Here is a 23,547-nt window from a genome sequence, read left to right on the forward strand (position 1 = left end):
ATGACAGAGGAATGGCTGGATCTATCTCTGGGGCAGACTGCAGGAGGACTGGAAGCTGGGCTCCACAGATACCACAGCCCACTAACCTAACGTAGCAGGCGTAAAAAGACGACCTGAGTCCCCACATCTGGTTTTCAGGGGAAACGAAAGTTAGGTTGAAAATATTGTATCCCTGAAAATCGGATGTTAGCAGTTTCTGGCGACCACACATAGGCTACAGCCTGCAGGCAGCAGCTCCACTGACACACTGTTGAAGGCAGTCATCACAGAAGAGTCAGCAGTGCCTGGGTCCTCCTCCTCCTCCTCCTCTCAGAGCTCCCTCTCCCTCTGCCTAGTCAGTGCCTCCAGTACCACTAGACTCTCTTGTCTGTCAGCCTCGTGCTCTTTTCTCTACCCAGAACAATAGAGGGGGATTGCAGCTCCACAAAGACCACAGCACAGCAGCAACATTCACAGACAGGCAGGCTGCCGTGCCCTCCTCTCTGGGGTGTTCCAGCACAGCAGCTGGGTCTCTTCAGCCGTTATTGGCTCAGCCGACTCCTGCCTGCCATTCACCCATGATATGACTGGGATCCTCCTGGGGCCTCCTGGACCATCAGTCCAAAGGGAAGGGAACACTGCCGCTACCTCGTTCTCAAACCAAGGTGCATAAATTGAGGAGCAAACTGAAGTGAAGAGGACATTCAGAAACTCTTGGAGGCTGCATTGTTGGTTAAGGGCTTGTAAGCATTTCACTGTACCTGTTGTATTAGGCGCATGTGACAAATAACATTTGATTTGATTTGATCTACAGCACAGAGAGAGAGACAGAGGAAGAGAGAGACAGAGGAAGAGAGAGAGAGAGAAGAGAGAGAGAGAGAGAGAGAGAGAGAGAGAGAGAGAGAGAGAGAGAAAGAGAGAGAGACAGAGGAAGAGGGAGAGAGAGAGAGATAGGAAGAGAGACAGAGGAAGAGAGAGACAGAGGAAGAGAGAGACAGAGGAAGAGAGAGAGAGAGAGAGAGAGAGAGAGAGAGAAAGAGAGAGAGACAGAGGAAGAGGGAGAGAGAGAGAGATAGGAAGAGAGACAGAGGAAGAGAGAGACAGAGGAAGAGAGAGAGAGAGAGATATAGGAAGAGAGATAGGAAGAGAGACAGAGGAAGAGAGAGACAGAGGAAGAGAGAGACAGAGGAAGAGAGAGAGAGAGAGAGCGAGAGAGAGAGAGAGAGAGAGAGAGAGAGGAAGAGAGACAGAGGAAGAGAGAGAGAGATAGGAAGAGAGACAGAGGAAGAGAGAGACAGAGGAAGAGAGAGAGAGATAGGAAGAGAGACAGAGGAAGAGAGAGAGCGAGAACGAGAGAGAGAGAGAGACATAGAGAACAGGGAGTCTAGCTCCATCACAGACGGACGGTGTGGTGTGATACTGGGATACTGTCAAAGGGCAGAGAGCTGGTTGCCTCAGGACTGCATTCAACAACGGACATTCATCACGCCTGGGGCTGAAGTCCCCCCCCTCTACCTGGGATGGCTTGTCTTGTCCAAGTTTCAACTAGCATTCGCTGAGGTGACATACTCACATACACACATGTGTTTGTGTGTGCAAACACACTAACACAATCTCTCAGACACAGGAGAAATGTGGTTCCATTGTGAGTTGTGCTGCTGGATGAACACTGGATGGATAGAATAGCGGTAAGTGCGTGCTGAAAGTGTTTCCCTCTTTCTTCTCTAAGTCATGTGAGGTTGATTAAAACGTATTAGGTAGATGTTGTTAGATGAACCACAGCTATTTACAGTAATCTACAGTTGGACTGAGACATGTCTATGTGTGACAGTTTGTGTATTCTACCACATCTGTTAGCAATTTGGACATGATTCAAAAAACAGGGTAGATTTCCATCATCGTTGTTCTAAGAACTTTGTTGACAGGTTGTTTATTTGCACTCCCCATTCTAACCAAAATTCCTCCCGCATTATGGCTTATCCAATCAGGGAGCCGGACATGGTTTCCATCATTTACCTCCTCATTCCATTACTCGGATGTCATGACAATTAATAACATTTTCAGAAAGAATATCATTCCTAAACAGCTAGTTATTTAACTATCCACATTGATTGTATTAGGCTGTGTAAAAATAGTCAATTACCTTAGGAACCTGTCATTGATCATTTCATGGCAGTACCTTAGTGGTGAAAAAACTGCATCAATCCAACTGCTGACAGGTAATAGCGAAGCCATTGCCTCTTGACTGTGGGAATAAATAGGTCATTTATATTCCTGTCTGTTTGATGATTTAGGTAGGGTTGATGCCTCCTGGCTGTACTCATGCAAAAATATCTCAGCCTACTGAATGAACTCTCAACTCAGAAATTCCATTTCTCCTGGTGTTCTGGCTATTGCATTAAGGTGGTAGGGTGAAACCTTTAACTAATCCTTATTACATAAGATGTTACCTTTTCCCCTTCTCTGGTCATGTAGTTTTGCTATTCTAACTTCATATGAGGCAATGAAAATGTAAAGTAACAAGAAATAGATGCCTACAGATGTAGGATCTTAATTTGAGCCAGTTTGCTACAGCAGGAAAATAATCCTGCGGCAACAGGAAATGTGAATTATTAATAGACATTAAAACCAGAAGATGGTGATAGCGCTGACACATATTCCTTTGTAAAACTCCCGATGGCGCATGAAGTATATGTATATATACCATATTGCTAAATGGGGCCGAATGGCACCAAAAAAAGGATCATGGTGAAAGTGACCATAACTAGCAAAGGATCATGGTCGATGTAATCCTGGTAGCCTGCCGGCCTGTGATTGGTCTGTATAAGCACGTGGTCCTGCATGACAACAGATGTAGTAGTTCAAATGGATTACTATTGAATTAAAATATCTCCATTTGTAGGGAACTTCAAAATAATGCACTGGCAAGATCAAACTTGATCATAATAAACACATTTCAGAGCCCAAAACGGCCATCTATTTTTATTTTGGGGACCGTTCTGTCAATCGTACTTTACATCAGCTTCCTAGGGCAGACCAGGGCTTTTGGCAGCGCTAGGTTGCTACACAGTAGCCGACCAGCAGAGCTGGTGGCTTCACGCTCCAGACTGGACACTGGGGGCCTGGAATTATTATGTGAAGAATAATTGTTGATACATTTTTCATTATGGCAAATCAAGTCTGACATTTTAAAATGTAAATTACAAACTTTAGAAGCCTTTTTAAACTTTGAATACACTACAAGTTTGCCTTTCCTGCCGTGCAGGAAAATCCTCAGCAACAAAAGAGTAATCAAATTAAGATTCTAAATCTGTAGTATCACACATTAGTATTCTAACAGCACTACAATGCAACATTTCTCATTGCTGGACAGCTTGTCATCACAGTAAACATCAGTGAATTCACAAAAAAACTTTACTGGGTCTTTGTTAGTCTGCCGGCTGCTCATACTGTAGCTTTTTCCCTTTAAAAATAGATTTGCTGAATGAGCTCAACACAGGTTTTTTATGAGCTTGTATGTACAAGGCTTTAAAGAGGGAACAACAAGCACAATAGCAACCTGTAATGAATAACAGACTAATGACGCTTCTAAATTGCCCGGTTTTACTGTATGACTATTTTCATTACAACACAATAAAAATTCCTTGGCTGTCTGACCAATTTCAACATTTCTTTTTAAAACAAACTTTAAACAGGCAGTGAAAACGTTGTAAGCTGGAACTGTGCTCGCCAGTTGACATTAACAATAACTTTTTATATAAATCATTCTGGGTAGGGCCGCCTTTTAAACCATCATTACAAATGTATTTAAATAATTCCGGGTAGGGCTGCCTTTTAAACCATCATTACAAATTTATTTAAATAATTCTGAGTAGGGCCGCCTTTTAAACCATCATTACAAATTTATTTAAATAATTCTGGGTAGGGCTGCCTTTTAAACCATCATTACAAATTTATTTAAATAATTCTGGGTAGGGCCGCCTTTTAAACCATCATTACAAATTTATTTAAATAATTCTGGGTAGGGCCGCCTTTTAAACCATCATTACAAATTTATCGCTGGATATCTAATTTTACTCTGCCTTGGAAGTGACAACAGAATAACAGTCTGTTACCGCTAAACAATAGTCCTCAGTTATCATCTCCTCCACCGTTAAACATTATCAATGGCTCTCTTTCAATGAACCTGAGGTGATGATGTAGGAGTATTCCGTAGGACGGTGTGTATCATGTGTATCCTATACATACGGCTAATACAACTTGACACTTGAACTTCTAACTTGATGAGCAATATTAGGGAGAGCGATAACAACATCTAATCAGTACCAGGTACTACTGTCCCTTAGTAATTATGGGAGTGAAACGCAAACAAGCCACAAAGTTAATGGAACCAAGGAGTAGTAGAATGCGACAATAAGAACTAGCCTACACATCAACGGCTACTACTCCAGTTAGTGGAGGCCAGGCCACAGAGCTAGAATAACACTCCTGCTGTCATGTTCGTTGGAATGATTGGACCAAGGTGCAGCGTGCGTAGCGTTCCACATATTTTAATAAATCGAAACTCACCAAACAAAACAATAAAGCACAAACCAAACGTGAAGCTAACAGCGCTACTAGGCAACTATATATATAGACAAGATCCCACAAGCACAATGAGGAAATGGCTGCCTAAATATGATCCCCAATCAGAGACAACGATAAACAGCTGTCTCTGATTGGGAACCATACAAGGCCAACATAAATCATTAATCACCTAGATGACCCACCCAAGTCACTATCACGCCCCAACCAACATAGAGAATAAACAGCTCTCTATGGTTAGGGCATGACAGTACCCCCCCGCCCCCCAAAGGTGCGGACTCCACCCGCAAAACCTGACTCAATAGGGGAGAGTCCGGGTGGGCATCTACGATGGATGACATAGGGCGTCGGGGGCGGCTCTGGTGCGGGGCGAAGTACCCACTCCGCTCACAGATACGTCGCTGGAGGCACCGGACCATGGATCATCGCCGGAGGAACCGGACCGTAGATCGTCACAGGAGGCTATGGACTGAGAACCCCTGCTGAAGGCTCCGGACCGCAGACCGTCGCTAGAGGCTCCGGACCGCAGACCATCTCAGGAGGCTCTGGACCACAGACCGTCTCAGGAGGCTCCGGACCGCAGACCGTCTCAGGAGGTTCCAGGCCGTAGACCGTCTCAGGAGGTTCCAGGCCGTAGACCGTCTCAGGAGGTTCCGGGCCGTAGACGTCTCAGGAGGGTCTGGACCGTAGACCGTAGCCGGAGGTTCCGGACCGTGAAACGTCGCCGGAGGTTCCGGACCGTGAAACGTCGCCGGAGGTTCCGGACGGGGAACTGTCGCCGGAAGCTCCGGACTGGGAACTGTCGCCGGAAGCTCCGGACTGGGAACTATCGCCGGAAGCGCTGGACTGGGAACTGTCGCAGGAAGTGCTGGACTGGGAACTGTCGCCGGAAGCGCTGGACTGGGAACTGTCGCCGGAAGCGCTGGACTGGGAACTGTCGCCGGAAGCTCTGAACTGGGAACTGTCGCCGGAAGCTCTGGACTGTGGAAGCGTACTGGAGGCCTGATGCGTGGGACTGGTACAGGTAGCACCGGGCTGATGACACGCAACTCAGGGCACGTGCGGGGAGGAGGCACAGGACTTACTGGACTGTGGAGGCACACTGGATGCCTGATGCGTGGGACCAGTACAGGTGGCACCGGGCTGATGACACGCACCTCAGAGCGAGTGCGGACAGGAGGCACAGGACGTACTGGACTGTGAAGGCGCAGTGGAGACACAGTATGTATGGCCGGCGCAGGATATACTGGGCCGTGGAGGCGCACTGGAGGTCTGGAGCTTAGAGCTGGCACAACGCGTCCTGGCTGGATGCTCACTTTAGCCCGGCAAGTGCGGGGCGCTGGCACAGGACACACTGGGCTGTGAGTGTGCACTGCCGATACAATGCGTAGTTCCGGCGCAGGATATCCTGGACCAAGGAGACGTACTGGAGACCAGGAGCGCTGAGCTGGCACAACCGGTCCTGGCTAGATGCTCCCTTTGGCAAGGCAAGTGCGAGGAGCTGGCACAGAACGCACCGGGCTGTGGATGCGCCCTGGAGACACATTGCGTATCTCCTGACTAGTCCATACGCTCTTCATGGCAACTGTCTTCCTCCAGACACCAAAACATCCACTCTGCCTCACCACTCGCCTCAACTATCTCACAATACTCCTCGTTCAGTCTATCCCATTATTCCTCTTCGCTCTCAGGCTCGTCCCTCGGCTTCGCCGACCAACACGTGTTCCCCCAACCCTAAATGTTTTGGGGCTGCCTCTCGGGCTTCCATCGTGGTCGTGAACTTCGGAGTCGCCGTTGATCCTCATTCGCTGCCTTTGCCTGCTTCCATGGCAGGGTCTTGTCCCCTGCCATAACTTCCTCCCATGTCCATGATGTCCTCCACTCACTTTTCTCTTGGGCCCAGGATCCCTGCTCCTCCTGACCACGCTGCTTCGTCCTTTGGTGGTGGGATCTTTTGTCATGTTCGTTGGAATGATTGGATCAAGGTGCAGCGTGCGTAGAGTTTCAGATATTTTAATAAATCGAAACTCACCAAACAAAACAATAAAGCACAAACCACACGTGAAGCTAACAGTGCTACGAGGCAACTATACATAGACAAGATCCCACAAAGCACAATGAGGAAATGGCTGCCTAAATATGATCCCCAATCAGAGACAACGATAAACAGCTGTCTCTGATTGGAAACCATACCAGGCCAACATAAATCATTAATCACCTAGATGATCCACCCTAGTCACTATCACGCCCCAAACAACATAGAGAATAAACAGCTCTATGGTCAGGGCGTGACACCTGCCCTATTCTAGTAGAGGCCACAGAGCTAGAATAACACTATACTATTCTAGTGGAGGCCACAGAGCTAGAATAACACTAATCTACTATTCTAGTGGAGGCCACAGAGCTAGAATAACACTATACTATTCAAGTGGAGGCCACAGAGCTAGAATAACACTACTATACTATTCTAGTTGAGACCAGAGAGCTAGAATAACACTACTCTACTATTCTAGTGGAGGCCACAGAGCTAGAATAACACTACTCTACTATTCTCGTGGGAGTACACTGAGCTAGAATAACACTACTCTACTATTCTAGTGGAGGCCACAGAGCTAGAATAACACTATACTATTCTAGTGGCGACCACAGAGCTAGAATAACACTAATCTACTATTCTAGTGGAGGCCACAGAGATAGAATAACACTATACTATTCTAGTGGAGACCACAGAAATAGAATAACACTAATCTACTATTCTAGTGGAGGCCACAGAGCTAGAATAACACTACTCTATTATTCTAGTGGAGACCACAGAGCTAAAATAACACTATACTATTCTAGTGGAGACCACAGAGCTAGAATAACAATAATCTACTATTCTAGTGGAGACCACAGAGATAGAATAACACTATACTATTCTAGTGGAGACCACAGAGCTAGAATAACACTAATCTACTATTCTAGTGGAGGCCACAGAGCTAGAATAACACTATACTATTCTAGTGGAGGCCATAGAGCTAGAATAACACTAATCTACTAGTCTAGTGGAGGCCACAGAGCTAGAATAACACTAATCTACTATTCTAGTGGAGGCCACAGAGCTAGAATAACACTACTCTACTATTCTAGTTGAGACCAGAGAGCTAGAATAACACTAATCTACTATTCTAGTGGAGGCCACAGAGCTAGAATAACACTACTCTACTATTCTAGTGGAGGCCACAGAGCTAGAATAACACTACTCTACTATTCTAGTGGAGGCCACAGAGCTAGAATAACACTACTCTACTATTCTAGTGGAGGCCACAGAGCTAGAATAACACTATACTATTCTAGTGGAGACCACAGAGCTAAAATAACACTATACTATTCTAATGGAGACCACAGAGATAGAATAACACTATACTATTCTAGTGGAGACCACAGAGCTAGAATAACACTATACTATTCTAGTGGAGGCCACAGAGCTAGAATAACACTAATCTACTATTCTAGTGGAGACCACAGAGCTAGAATAACACCAATCTACTATTCTAGTGGACACCACAGAGCTAGAATAACACTATACTATTCTAGTGGAGACCACAGAGCTAGAATAACACTAATCTACTATTCTAGTGGAGGCCACTGAGCTAGAATAACACTAATCTACTATTCTAGTGGAGGCCACAGAGCTAGAATAACACTAATGTACTATTCTAGTGGAGGCCACAGAGCTAGAATAACACTAATCTACTATTCTAGTGGAAACCAGAGAGCTAGAATAACACTACTCTACTATTCTCGTGGAGGCCACAGAGCTAGAATAACACTAATCTACTCTTCTCGTGGAGGCCACAGAGCTAGAATAATACTAATATACTATTCTAGTGGAGGCCACAGAGCTAGAATAACACTAATCTACTCTTCTCGTGGAGGCCACAGAGCTAGAATAACACTAATCTACTATTCTAGTGGAGGCCACAGATCTAGAATAACACTAATCTACTATTCTAGTGGAAACCAGAGAGCAAGAATAACACAACTCTACTATTCTCGTGAAGGCCACAGAACTAGAATAACACTACTCTACTATTCTTGTGGAGGCCACAGAGCTAGAATAACACTACTCTACTATTCTAGTGGAGGCCACAGAGCTAGAATAACACTAATCTACTATTCTAGTGGAGACCACAGAGCTAGAATAACACCAATCTACTATTCTAGTGGACACCACAGAGCTAGAATAACACTATACTATTCTAGTGGAGACCACAGAGCTAGAATAACACTAATCTACTATTCTAGTGGAGGCCACAGAGCTAGAATAACACTAATCTACTATTCTAGTGGAGGCCACGGAGCTAGAATAACACTACTCTACTATTCTAGTGGAGGCCACAGAGCTAGAATAACACAACTATACTATTCTAGTGGAGGCCACGGAGCTAGAATAACACTAATCTACTATTCTAGTGGAGGCCACAGAGCTAGAATAACACTAATCTACTATTCTAGTGGAGGCCACGGAGCTAGAATAACACTACTCTACTATTCTAGTGGAGGCCACAGAGCTAGAATAACACAACTATACTATTCTAGTGGAGGCCACGGAGCTAGAATAACACTAATCTACTATTCTAGTGGAGGCCACAGAGCTAGAATAACACTACTCTACTATTCTCGTGGGAGTACACTGAGCTAGAATAACACTACTCTACTATTCTAGTGGAGGCCACAGAGCTAGAATAACACTATACTATTCTAGTGGCGACCACAGAGCTAGAATAACACTAATCTACTATTCTAGTGGAGGCCACAGAGATAGAATAACACTATACTATTCTAGTGGAGACCACAGAAATAGAATAACACTAATCTACTATTCTAGTGGAGGCCACAGAGCTAGAATAACACTACTCTATTATTCTAGTGGAGACCACAGAGCTAAAATAACACTATACTATTCTAGTGGAGACCACAGAGCTAGAATAACAATAATCTACTATTCTAGTGGAGACCACAGAGATAGAATAACACTATACTATTCTAGTGGAGACCACAGAGCTAGAATAACACTAATCTACTATTCTAGTGGAGGCCACAGAGCTAGAATAACACTATACTATTCTAGTGGAGGCCATAGAGCTAGAATAACACTGATCTACTAGTCTAGTGGAGGCCACAGAGCTAGAATAACACTAATCTACTATTCTAGTGGAGGCCACAGAGCTAGAATAACACTACTCTACTATTCTAGTTGAGACCAGAGAGCTAGAATAACACTAATCTACTATTCTAGTGGAGGCCACAGACCTAGAATAACACTACTCTACTATTCTAGTGGAGGCCACAGAGCTAGAATAACACTACTCTACTATTCTAGTGGAGGCCACAGAGCTAGAATAACACTACTCTACTATTCTAGTGGAGGCCACAGAGCTAGAATAACACTATACTATTCTAGTGGAGACCACAGAGCTAAAATAACACTATACTATTCTAATGGAGACCACAGAGATAGAATAACACTATACTATTCTAGTGGAGACCACAGAGCTAGAATAACACTATACTATTCTAGTGGAGGCCACAGAGCTAGAATAACACTAATCTACTATTCTAGTGGAGACCACAGAGCTAGAATAACACCAATCTACTATTCTAGTGGACACCACAGAGCTAGAATAACACTATACTATTCTAGTGGAGACCACAGAGCTAGAATAACACTAATCTACTATTCTAGTGGAGGCCACTGAGCTAGAATAACACTAATCTACTATTCTAGTGGAGGCCACAGAGCTAGAATAACACTAATGTACTATTCTAGTGGAGGCCACAGAGCTAGAATAACACTAATCTACTATTCTAGTGGAAACCAGAGAGCTAGAATAACACTACTCTACTATTCTCGTGGAGGCCACAGAGCTAGAATAACACTAATCTACTCTTCTCGTGGAGGCCACAGAGCTAGAATAATACTAATATACTATTCTAGTGGAGACCACAGAGCTAGAATAACACCAATCTACTATTCTAGTGGACACCACAGAGCTAGAATAACACTATACTATTCTAGTGGAGACCACAGAGCTAGAATAACACTAATCTACTATTCTAGTGGAGGCCACTGAGCTAGAATAACACTAATCTACTATTCTAGTGGAGGCCACAGAGCTAGAATAACACTAATGTACTATTCTAGTGGAGGCCACAGAGCTAGAATAACACTAATCTACTATTCTAGTGGAAACCAGAGAGCTAGAATAACACTACTCTACTATTCTCGTGGAGGCCACAGAGCTAGAATAACACTAATCTACTCTTCTCGTGGAGGCCACAGAGCTAGAATAATACTAATATACTATTCTAGTGGAGGCCACAGAGCTAGAATAACACTAATCTACTCTTCTCGTGGAGGCCACAGAGCTAGAATAACACTAATCTACTATTCTAGTGGAGGCCACAGATCTAGAATAACACTAATCTACTATTCTAGTGGAAACCAGAGAGCAAGAATAACACAACTCTACTATTCTCGTGAAGGCCACAGAACTAGAATAACACTACTCTACTATTCTTGTGGAGGCCACAGAGCTAGAATAACACTACTCTACTATTCTAGTGGAGGCCACAGAGCTAGAATAACACTAATCTACTATTCTAGTGGAGACCACAGAGCTAGAATAACACCAATCTACTATTCTAGTGGACACCACAGAGCTAGAATAACACTATACTATTCTAGTGGAGACCACAGAGCTAGAATAACACTAATCTACTATTCTAGTGGAGGCCACAGAGCTAGAATAACACTAATCTACTATTCTAGTGGAGGCCACGGAGCTAGAATAACACTACTCTACTATTCTAGTGGAGGCCACAGAGCTAGAATAACACAACTATACTATTCTAGTGGAGGCCACGGAGCTAGAATAACACTAATCTACTATTCTAGTGGAGGCCACAGAGCTAGAATAACACTAATCTACTATTCTAGTGGAGGCCACGGAGCTAGAATAACACTACTCTACTATTCTAGTGGAGGCCACAGAGCTAGAATAACACAACTATACTATTCTAGTGGAGGCCACGGAGCTAGAATAACACTAATCTACTATTCTAGTGGAGGCCACAGAGCTAGAATAACACTACTCTACTATTCTCGTGGGAGTACACTGAGCTAGAATAACACTACTCTACTATTCTAGTGGAGGCCACAGAGCTAGAATAACACTATACTATTCTAGTGGCGACCACAGAGCTAGAATAACACTAATCTACTATTCTAGTGGAGGCCACAGAGATAGAATAACACTATACTATTCTAGTGGAGACCACAGAAATAGAATAACACTAATCTACTATTCTAGTGGAGGCCACAGAGCTAGAATAACACTACTCTATTATTCTAGTGGAGACCACAGAGCTAAAATAACACTATACTATTCTAGTGGAGACCACAGAGCTAGAATAACAATAATCTACTATTCTAGTGGAGACCACAGAGATAGAATAACACTATACTATTCTAGTGGAGACCACAGAGCTAGAATAACACTAATCTACTATTCTAGTGGAGGCCACAGAGCTAGAATAACACTATACTATTCTAGTGGAGGCCATAGAGCTAGAATAACACTAATCTACTAGTCTAGTGGAGGCCACAGAGCTAGAATAACACTAATCTACTATTCTAGTGGAGGCCACAGAGCTAGAATAACACTACTCTACTATTCTAGTTGAGACCAGAGAGCTAGAATAACACTAATCTACTATTCTAGTGGAGGCCACAGACCTAGAATAACACTACTCTACTATTCTAGTGGAGGCCACAGAGCTAGAATAACACTACTCTACTATTCTAGTGGAGGCCACAGAGCTAGAATAACACTACTCTACTATTCTAGTGGAGGCCACAGAGCTAGAATAACACTATACTATTCTAGTGGAGACCACAGAGCTAAAATAACACTATACTATTCTAATGGAGACCACAGAGATAGAATAACACTATACTATTCTAGTGGAGACCACAGAGCTAGAATAACACTATACTATTCTAGTGGAGGCCACAGAGCTAGAATAACACTAATCTACTATTCTAGTGGAGACCACAGAGCTAGAATAACACCAATCTACTATTCTAGTGGACACCACAGAGCTAGAATAACACTATACTATTCTAGTGGAGACCACAGAGCTAGAATAACACTAATCTACTATTCTAGTGGAGGCCACTGAGCTAGAATAACACTAATCTACTATTCTAGTGGAGGCCACAGAGCTAGAATAACACTAATGTACTATTCTAGTGGAGGCCACAGAGCTAGAATAACACTAATCTACTATTCTAGTGGAAACCAGAGAGCTAGAATAACACTACTCTACTATTCTCGTGGAGGCCACAGAGCTAGAATAACACTAATCTACTCTTCTCGTGGAGGCCACAGAGCTAGAATAATACTAATATACTATTCTAGTGGAGGCCACAGAGCTAGAATAACACTAATCTACTCTTCTCGTGGAGGCCACAGAGCTAGAATAACACTAATCTACTATTCTAGTGGAGGCCACAGATCTAGAATAACACTAATCTACTATTCTAGTGGAAACCAGAGAGCAAGAATAACACAACTCTACTATTCTCGTGAAGGCCACAGAACTAGAATAACACTACTCTACTATTCTTGTGGAGGCCACAGAGCTAGAATAACACTACTCTACTATTCTAGTGGAGGCCACAGAGCTAGAATAACACTAATCTACTATTCTAGTGGAGACCACAGAGCTAGAATAACACCAATCTACTATTCTAGTGGACACCACAGAGCTAGAATAACACTATACTATTCTAGTGGAGACCACAGAGCTAGAATAACACTAATCTACTATTCTAGTGGAGGCCACAGAGCTAGAATAACACTAATCTACTATTCTAGTGGAGGCCACGGAGCTAGAATAACACTACTCTACTATTCTAGTGGAGGCCACAGAGCTAGAATAACACAACTATACTATTCTAGTGGAGGCCACGGAGCTAGAATAACACTAATCTACTATTCTAGTGGAGGCCACAGAGCTAGAATAACACTAATCTACTATTCTAGTGGAGGCCACGGAGCTAGAATAACACTACTCTACTATTCTAGTGGAGGCCACAGAGCTAGAATAACACAACTATACTATTCTAGTGGAGGCCACGGAGCTAGAATAACACTAATCTACTATTCTAGTGGAGGCCACAGAGCTAGAATAACACTAATCTACTATTGTAGTGGAGGCCACAGAGCTAGAATAACACGAATGTACTATTCTAGTGGAGGCCACAGAGCTAGAATAACACTAATCTACTATTCTAGTGGAAACCAGAGAGCTAGAATAACACTACTCTACTATTCTCGTGGAGGCCACAGAGCTAGAATAACACTAATCTACTCTTCTCGTGGAGGCCACAGAGCTAGAATAATACTAATATACTATTCTAGTGGAGGCCACAGAGCTAGAATAACACTAATCTACTCTTCTCGTGGAGGCCACAGAGCTAGAATAACACTAATCTACTATTCTAGTGGAGGCCACAGAGCTAGAATAACACTAATCTACTATTCTAGTGGAAGCCAGAGAGCAAGAATAACACAACTCTACTATTCTCGTGAAGGCCACAGAGCTAGAATAACACTACTCTACTATTCTTGTGGAGGCCACAGAGCTAGAATAACACTACTCTACTATTCTAGTGGAGGCCACAGAGCTAGAATAATACTACTCTACTATTCTCGTGGAGGCCACAGAGCTCGAATAACACTACTCTACTATTCTAGTGGAGGCCACAGAGCTAGAATAATACTACTCTACTATTCTAGTGGAGGCCACAGAGCTAGAATAACACTAATCTATTATTCTCGTGGAGGCCACAGAGCTAGAATAACACTATACTATTCTAGTGGAGACCACAGAGCTAGAATAACACTACTCTACTATTCTAGTGGAGACCACAGAGCTAGAATAACACTATACTATTCTAGTGGAGACCACAGAGCTAGAATAACACTAATCTACTATTCTAGTGGAGACCACAGAGCTAGAATAACTCTACTATTCTAGTGGAGGCCACAGAGCTAGAATAACTACTATTCTAGTGGAGGCCACAGAGTTAGAATAACTCTACTATTCTCGTGGAGGCCACAGAGCTAGAATAACACTACTCTACTCTTCTAGTGGAGGCCACAGAGCTAGAATAACACTAATCTACTATTCTAGTGGAGGCCACAGAGCTAGAATAACACTACTCTACTATTCTAGTGGAGGCCACAGAGCTAGAATAACACTACTCTACTATTCTAGTGGAGGCCACAGAGCTAGAATAACATGAATCTACTATTCTCGTGGAGGCCACAGAGCTAGAATAACACTAATCTATTATTCTCGTGGAGGCCACAGAGCTAGAATAACACTACTCTACTATTCTAGTGGAGACCACAGAGCTAGAATAACACTAATCTATTATTCTCGTTGTCATGCCCTGGTCGAAGTATTTTGTGTTTTTCTTCATGTATTTGGTCAGGCCAGGGTGTGACATGGGTTTTTGTATGTGGTGTGTAGCTTAGTGGGATTGTAGCTTAGTGGGGTGTTCTAAGAGAGTCTATGGCTGTCTGAAGTGGTTCTCAATCAGAGGCAGGTGTTTATCGTTGTCTCTGATTGGGAACCATATTTAGGCAGCCATATTCTTTGGTTGTATTGTGGGTGATTGTCCTGGGTGTTTTGATGTCCTTGTTCGATGTTAGTTGACACAAGTATAGGCTGTTTTCGGGTTTCGTTTATTGTTTTGTAGTGTTTGTGTTTATTTGTGTTTACGTTGTGTGATTAAACATGGATCGCAATATACACGCTGCAGTTTGGTCCGACTCTCCTTCACCACATGAAAACCGTGACAGAATCACCCACCCTAGGACCAAGCAGCGTGTCAACAGGCAGGAGCAGCCCAAAGAGGAGATGCGTATTAAGGATTTCTGGACATGGGAGGAAATCCTCGACGGGAGAGGACCCTGGGCTAAACCAGGGGAGTGTAGCCGCCCAAAGGGGCAGCAGGAGAAGAGGCAACAGGAGCAGCCCAAAGAGGAGTACAGTATGGACTATACTTCTTGGGAGGAGATAGACAGGTGGGCGGTCGACCCAGGGAGAGTGCCGGAGCCCACCTGGGATTCGATGGAGCAGTGTGCGGAAGGTTACAGGAGAATGAGGTTGGCGAAGCAAGCACGGCGGCGCGGATGGAAGCCCGGGAATCAGCCCCAAAAATGTATTGGGGGGGGGGCTTACAGGGAGTATGGCTACGCCAGGTAGGAGACCTGCGCAAACTCCCTGTGCTTACCGGGGGGCTAGAAAGACCGGGCAGGCACTGTGTTATGCAGTGGTGCGCACGGTGTTCCCATTGCGGGTGCATAGCCCGCATATCGGCCGGGCTAGATTGAGCGTCGAGCCAAATGCCATGAAGCCGGCTCTACGCATCTGGTCCCCAGTGCGTCTTCTTGGGCCAGCTTACATGGCACCAGCCTTGCGCTCGGTGTCTCCGGTTCGCCTACATAGCCCAGTGCGGGCTATTCCACCTCGCCGCACTGGCAGGGCGACCGAGAGTATTCAACCAGGTAAGGTTGGGCAGGCTCGGTGCTCAAGAGCTCCAGTGCGCCTGCACGGTCCGGTCTATCCAGTACCACCTCCACACCCCAGCCCTCCGGTAGCAGCTCCCCGCACCAGGCTTCCTGTGCGTGTCCTCGGCCCAGTACCACCAGTGCCAGCACCACGCATCAGGCCTACAGTGCGCCTCGCCTCTCCTGCGCTGCCGGAGTCTCCCGCCTGTCCGGCGCTGCTGCCGGAGTCTCCCGCCTGTCCAGCGCTGCTGCCGGATTCTCCCGCCTGTCCGGCGCTGCTGCCGGAGTCTCCCGCCTGTCCGGCGCCAGCGCCCCTCAGCCCAGAGCCCCTCAGCCCAGAGGCGCCAGAGCCCCTCAGCCCAGAGGCGCCAGAGCCCCTCTGTCCTGAGCTTCCTTTCACTCCTGAGCTTCTTTTCACTCCTGAGCTTCTTTTCACTCCTGAGCTTCTTTTCACTCCTGAGCTTCTTTTCACTCCTGAGCTTCCTTTCACTCCTGAGCTTCTTTTCATTCCTGAGCTTCTTTTCATTCCTGAGCTTCTTTTCACTCCTGAGCTTCTTTTCACTCCTGAGCTTCTTTTCACTCCTGAGCTTCTTTTCACTCCTGAGCTTCTTTTCATTCCTGAGCTTCTTTTCATTCCTGAGCTTCCTTTCACTCCTGAGCTTCCCCTCAGTCCCGAGCTTCCCCTCAGTCCCGATCTGCTCCTCAGTCTAGTGGGGTTCTGGGTGAGGAATACTAGGCCATGGTTGGCGGCGAGTGTGGACTATCTAGGGACGCAAGGAAAGGGGACTAATACATTTACTGAGTGGGGTCCACGTCCCGCGCCGGAGCCGCTACTCTACTATTCTAGTGGAGACCACAGAGCTAGAATAACACTATACTATTCTCGTGGAGACCACAGAGCTAGAATAACACTAATCTACTATTCTAGTGGAGACCACAGAGCTAGAATAACTCTACTATTCTAGTGGAGGCCACAGAGCTAGAATAACACTAATCTACTATTCTAGTGGAGACCATAGAGCTAGAATAACACTATACTATTCTAGTGGAGACCACAGAGCTAGAATAACACTAATCTACTATTCTAGTGGAGACCACAGAGATAGAATAACTCTACTATTCTAGTGGAGGCCACAGAGCTAGAATAACACTAATCTACTATTCTAGTGGAGACCACAGAGCTAGAATAACACTATACTATTCTAGTGGAGACCACAGAGCTAGAATAACACTAATCTACTATTCTAGTGGAGACCACAGAGCTAGAATAACTCTACTATTCTAGTGGAGGCCACAGAGCTAGAATAACACTAATCTACTATTCTAGTGGAGGCCACAGAGCTAGAATAACACTAATCTACTATTCTAGTGGAGACCACAGAGCTAGAATAACACTTATCTACTATTCTAGTGGAGACCACAGAGCTAGAATAACACTAACCTACTATTCTAGTGGAGGCCACAGAGCTAGAATAACTCTACTATTCTAGTGGAGACCACAGAGCTAGAATAACTCTACTATTCTTAGAGCTGCATTGGTTCCCATCTCCCTCCTTGGCTGTGTTCGAGACTCACTATTCACTTTATAGTGGACTAATTCTGACCAAGGCCCGTAGTGCACTCTAAAGTGAATAGGGGGCCATTTGCGACTCAGCCCTCCTCTCACCATGCTACCCTTGCTTCTCAGAGCTAACCATGCACCAGAAACACTACATCACATACACTGGTCTAGTCCCATGACTCAACAGGCTGGTAAAGGACATCAATCTCAAAGATATGAATTATATCCAGACATCACATACCATTCATATGAGAGATGTTCAGTGATGTTCTGTTAGTAGTTTGTTGTATGTTTTCTTTTCCTCAGGGTCACTCTCCCGAAAAAAAAAAGTACATGACCTTACCTGCCTGTGTAGCTTGCATAGTAAACTCTTGGTAACATAATAGAGGAGAATTGGGAAGAAACTGATTTAAACTGAAATCCAAGTATTTTTTTCTAGGTCTAAATAACTGTCTAATACTGGGTAATACAATGATGGTGATAAAACTGATTATCTGGTCAGGTCTTAAAGAGATCTTTGTTACTTCCTGATATTACTATTTTGAGTAGTAAAAGACATATACTTTTTGTACAAAGCAATAAGGAACACTAGTGTGATAGATGCAGTGTGTAAAATTCACAAGACTGTTTTTCCTTTGAGACTAAAAGTAGACCGGCTCTGTATCAAAGCCCAACTTCTGTGTGCCTGGAAGAAGAAATAACAAATGCATGGAGCACCGCTTATATTAGCCAGCCATGTCCTCTCACATCACACACACAGCCTACAATTCTGCAATTTTAATGACTTCAATGTAACTGTCTGTCTGAGGGGGGAAGCCCAAAATTGGTCGTGAGTTAAACCCACTCCTGCTGTCACTCCTGCTGTCATTCACTTCCGGATGCTTCTGCTGTTTGGGGCAGTGTATTCTGGGATCTATTATGTGTCCCTAATCGCACCCTATTCCCTATATAGTGCACTACTTAGTACACAATGTTGGGAATAGGGTGTCATTTGGGATGCTGAGAATGACCTCTTTATGCTGCTGAGTAGAGGTGGGATGCAGAGGAATGGATGGAGGGGTGTATACATAGAGCTAAGAGTCTCCTAATGAGGACTACAGCTGTGTAATAACCACAGTGGCATTTCCCCTCTATACTCCCTCCCTCAGAGGGTGGCTAGGTAGGTATAGGCCTGGGAGGGAGCCTGCTGCCTGCCATCGTCTGGGCTGGAAAATATCATGGTAATGGGTTAATGGGAGTAGGCAGACTGGCTAAGGTCAAATGATCTCTTCTCTTCCAGTAATATTTCCCCCTTTTTTCAAATGAATGTAGTCTTTCTCTCCTAAAATGAGGGGTTGGAATGGAGGAGGCAGTTTGGTAGAGTCGGATAGGGGGGGAGTGGGTAGGAAAATGTATATTTTCTGTTTATCCCTCTGGTAATCGTTCCTGTTGGGGCAGGTCTGCCACTATGGGGTGCTTTCCCCTCTGTTGTCACAGTGTGTGGATATATAGATAGAGGATTACTTCAAGGATAGGTTGTGACTGTTGTTGGGATACCAGCGCTGTGTGTGTTCCATCTCTACAAATGGAGGGGGCGGTTCACACTGTCTTATCTGTGTGTTGCAGTCGGCCATACTTCATGCGGTCAATTGAAAGGCGGCACCTTCCTCTCAGCTGCAAGGCTAAAGGATGGGGATGCAGGTCCTCGCCATCTTTCCGTTTATACTGTGCTCTGAGTGACGCCATCAAAACACCGCAAAAAGCCACCATCGAACGAACACCAATAACAAATCAAACCTCAAAACTCTTGGCTGTCTAAATGATATATTGAACCAATTAAAGGGGACCAACAATATCTTCAACTGCAAATTTCAGTCAGACATTTAAATATGCCGTGATAAAGAAAATTGGCTTACTGCTGTCTTTTATCATTACTACTCATTTGCTGAGAGGACATTAGCTCTGCGGCTGTTCATCTGAATCAATGACCTTCAGGTTATACTAGTCCAGTTGTTTAACCACTCTCACAGCACATTGCTGCTCAGTTTTGCAGTATTTCTCTGAGTTCACCACTTAGTTCTCCTTAGAGGTACTGTAGCTCACAGGCAACAAGAATGTGCGACTGCCATGTCTCTACTGGACACTGAAAAGGATGGAATTGTATGTTGTGTTGCTAAGGAGATGGTAGGAGGACGGAGGAGGTGCGAATCACTGAGCTGCTTAGCCTATTGTTTTGTTAGGTGTTTTTTCCATCTCTTTTGTGCCCAGAAAACATTGAGAAGAGACTGACGCACCACGGCACACTGTCCGAGACACACAAAAGGTAAGGAGGCTTCTTTTCTCAAAACACTGCAATTACAAACAAACGATTCACTTTAACAATGCATTTATGTTGTCTTTAATGTCAGAATGTCACCACCATAGAAGACAAACTAAAGAATAGGAGAAATTACTAATTATTCTAAAAGATTATTGAAATAGCTTATATATGCTGCAATGACATATATTGTAAATTGAGTTTATGTACAGAGGCAGCATGTACCTCATAGCTAAAGTGAAGTGAAGTAGCTGCCTGCTGTAAAAGAGTAACCCTCTTTCAGAGGAAGGACACTGCAGCTTTAAATGCACATAATTGAGTCTTTAAATGAACACCACAAAACTCAGTCACACAAAGCCAGGGATGCAGAGTTAAAATGCAGACAAACAGAAAGCGCACACTCACACACGCTTCCCCCTAAAAAGAGGGAGAAAAAAAGAGCCCCTGCCTCATACAGCACCTGCCTTATCCAGCCCCTGTCTCCTCCGTCTGATCGTCACGCTTGCTCGCTCAGTTCAATTCTCATTTCGATTTTTATCACAGCCCACTGAAGCCTGCACTGAGGAATTATCTGCTGTCAGGACCTGAGGCTGCACAGGGGCGATAGGGAGAGACGGAGCCAGGGAGCCAGGCTCGGGCCACCACAGGGTGACGGTGCCGCTGTGCCGGAGAGGAGGGGACTCGCAACTCGGCGATGGCGTCCTCCACCATGCAGATCCTCGCCTTTGCCCTGGCGCTGCTGGGCGTCCTGGGCGCCACCGTGGCCACGCTGCTGCCCAACTGGAAGGTGAGTGCCGACGTGGGCTCCAACATCATGACTGCCATCTCCCAGATGCAGGGGCTGTGGATGGACTGCACCTGGTACAGCACCGGCGTGTTCAGCTGCACCTTGAAGTACTCCGTGCTGTCGCTGCCCGCCTACCTGCAGACCGCCAGGACGACAATGGTTCTGTCGTGCATGATGGGTTGCCTGGGCCTCTGTCTTGCCGTCCTAGGGCTGAAGTGCACCCGCTGGGGGGGCAGTCACCGGGCAAAGGGGCACGCGGCCATTGCCGCGGGGGGTTGCTTAATCCTGGCTGGCATTCTCTGCTTGGTGCCCGCTTCCTGGTTCACCAACGAGGTCATCACCACCTTCCTGGACTCCAACGTGCCCGAGAGCAGTAAATACGAGCCTGGGGGGGCCGTGTACGTGACCTTTGTCTCTGCCGGCTTCCTGCTTGCCGGTGGGGTCATATTTTGTTTGTCGTGTCCCGGAAAAAGAGACTACACCTCGACCTCCACCTCTACCACCTTTCCTGACAAACTACTGCAGCAGCAGATAAACCAAGAGCAACTACAGCGCGACCTGATACAGTGTGACCTGATGCAGCGCGACCTGATACATTGTGACCTGATGCAGCACGATCAACAGCAACGGGAGCAGAAGGACTTTAAACAGCAGACGTCGCCTAATGAGCAGTCGAGCCAAGAGCAGCTACAGTGGGTTGACAAAGGGTCCCAGGGTAAGGTCCAAGCAGCTGACGACATCCAGCAGGAGAAGCCTCTACATGAAGACAAGGGAACGCAGCAGTTCTACTCTCCATCCAGAGTCCCTCCAAAAGACACCCGGGCTGGTTACAGCCTGCAGGACTATGTTTAATATGTTTTATCCCTAAACCCTATTCTTGTTAGTGGGGTGGGGGGAGAATCCTGAGGACATTCTACTGGCTGCCTTGTGAAGGGGAGAGAGTGGAGAAAGAGGGGGAGGAAGGATGGGAGGAGGAGGAGGGAGAGAGTGGAGGGGAGAAAGAGAGGGAGGGAGGGAGGAGGCTAATGACGTTGACAGCCTTATCGCCACCTCTCATCTGTTCTCTCTCGCTACTGCGAGCACAAGCAGTAAAGGTATTCCCAAACTATTGGAGAAAGACAGCTTGTGGATCCAGATTCCTGGGGCAAATGCCTCATTGACTGCTGCTGTGGTGGGCGGAAAGACACAAGGGTAGGGTAGAGTAGAGGTGCCATAAAAATGCACAAACACAGCGCAAGTACTGTCAGTCCTGTGACAAGTTCCTTTAAAAACTGATGCGGAGGCTTTTCCATACCAAAGGTTTCGATGAGAAAAAAAGTGCTGATGATAACTAGCTGCTAATAATAAGCCATCAGAACGATTGCATAGTAAGATAGCGTCGATATGTCTGGAAAAAGCCATTCTCTGCTATCTTGTGTCCTTTTAGAACCCATTTGCCTTGTGAGACAAAAAATAATAATCTATTATATTTTCCAAAGCTAAACGGGCTGATTGATATTGAGTCTTTTTTGCATGCTAATTATCTGTAGCTTGTTAAATAATTCAGTGGAATGCAGAGTAGTTACTGAAACATAGTTACCAAAGCTTATGCCTAAAAGAATGTGTAGAACTTCAACTGTCTGTAAAGGAGACTTAGAGAAGATTAACAAAGTGAAAAGGGAGTTCAGATTCCCACCAACACCATACACAAACATCCAGTCCATTATTTCCTGTGAGTTGTGGAGGGGAATAAGGTGCATGGCAGCGCAGGCTGTCAGAGATAATGATCCTCTTTGCTTTCCCATTATCCCCTCGCTACGGCTGGATGCACACTACTCATTTACTGCACCCCCCCCCCGCACACACACACTCGTCCTTCCTCTCCCTCTCCCTCTCTAGCTGCGAGGGTAATAGGGTCTTGTACCCAATCATCTTTACGGCGTGTGTCCGTGTGTCATTGCTGCAGGAGGCACAGCGGTAGGAGTCTGTTCTGTGGCCAGAGGTTAGCTGTCACAAGCTGCTGTCCCCTCGTGTTGACGGAGGGTAATAGAGGCTACGTCCCAAATGGTACCTTATTCCCCATTTAGGGCACTTCTTTTGACCAAGGCCCTTAGGGCACTACAGAGGGAAGGAAGGGTTCCACAAAAAGTGGTGATTTTATTTGGCTCCCCAAGTATTCTGAGAACAAAATATAAATCATTTCATAGTTGGAAATAAAGATGGTAAAATCATCAGAAAATCTGAAAATAATTCCCTGCATTCCCACACATACTGGGCACAATGGAAAAACAATGTCAGATTTTGGGTTTAGTTGTCATCTAAATGCAACATAGTATCATTGATGACACAGTGCATTCGGAAAGTATTCAGACCCCTTTACTTTTTCCACATTGTAGCCTTATTCTAAAATGTATTCAATTATTTTTTCCCTCATCAATCTACACACAATACCCCATAATGACAAATCAAAAACAGGCTTTTAGACATTTTTGCAATTTTTGCCATTTTTTTTTAAAGAAAAAAAAGAAATATCACATTTACATAAGTATTCAGACCCTTTTCTCCGTACTTTGTTGAAGCACCTTTGGCAGTGATTACAGCCTCGACTCTTCTTGGGTTTGACGCTACAAGCTTGGCATAACTGTATTTGGGGAAGTTCTCGCATTCTTCTCTGTAGATCCTCTCATGCTCTGTCAGGTTGGATGGGGAGCGTTGCTGCACAGCTATTTTC

The 23,547-nt window shown here is 45.1% G+C and overlaps 1 protein-coding gene across 1 annotated transcript; it reads left to right on the top strand.

The window, feature by feature from the left end:
* Window positions 1-1,516: 1,516 nt before the first annotated feature.
* Window positions 1,517-21,787, top strand: LOC118397828 (claudin-20-like). Its single transcript, XM_035792703.2, has 3 exons — window positions 1,517-1,667; window positions 20,002-20,056; window positions 20,594-21,787. Exon 3 carries the CDS (start codon window positions 20,745-20,747, stop codon window positions 21,687-21,689), a length of 945 nt encoding a protein of 314 aa, XP_035648596.1. The 5' UTR covers window positions 1,517-1,667; window positions 20,002-20,056; window positions 20,594-20,744; the 3' UTR covers window positions 21,690-21,787.
* Window positions 21,788-23,547: the final 1,760 nt, after the last annotated feature.

The sequence above is a fragment of the Oncorhynchus keta genome, chromosome 19, assembly GCF_023373465.1.
Source record: "Oncorhynchus keta strain PuntledgeMale-10-30-2019 chromosome 19, Oket_V2, whole genome shotgun sequence".
NCBI classification, from domain to species: Eukaryota; Metazoa; Chordata; class Actinopteri; order Salmoniformes; family Salmonidae; genus Oncorhynchus; species Oncorhynchus keta.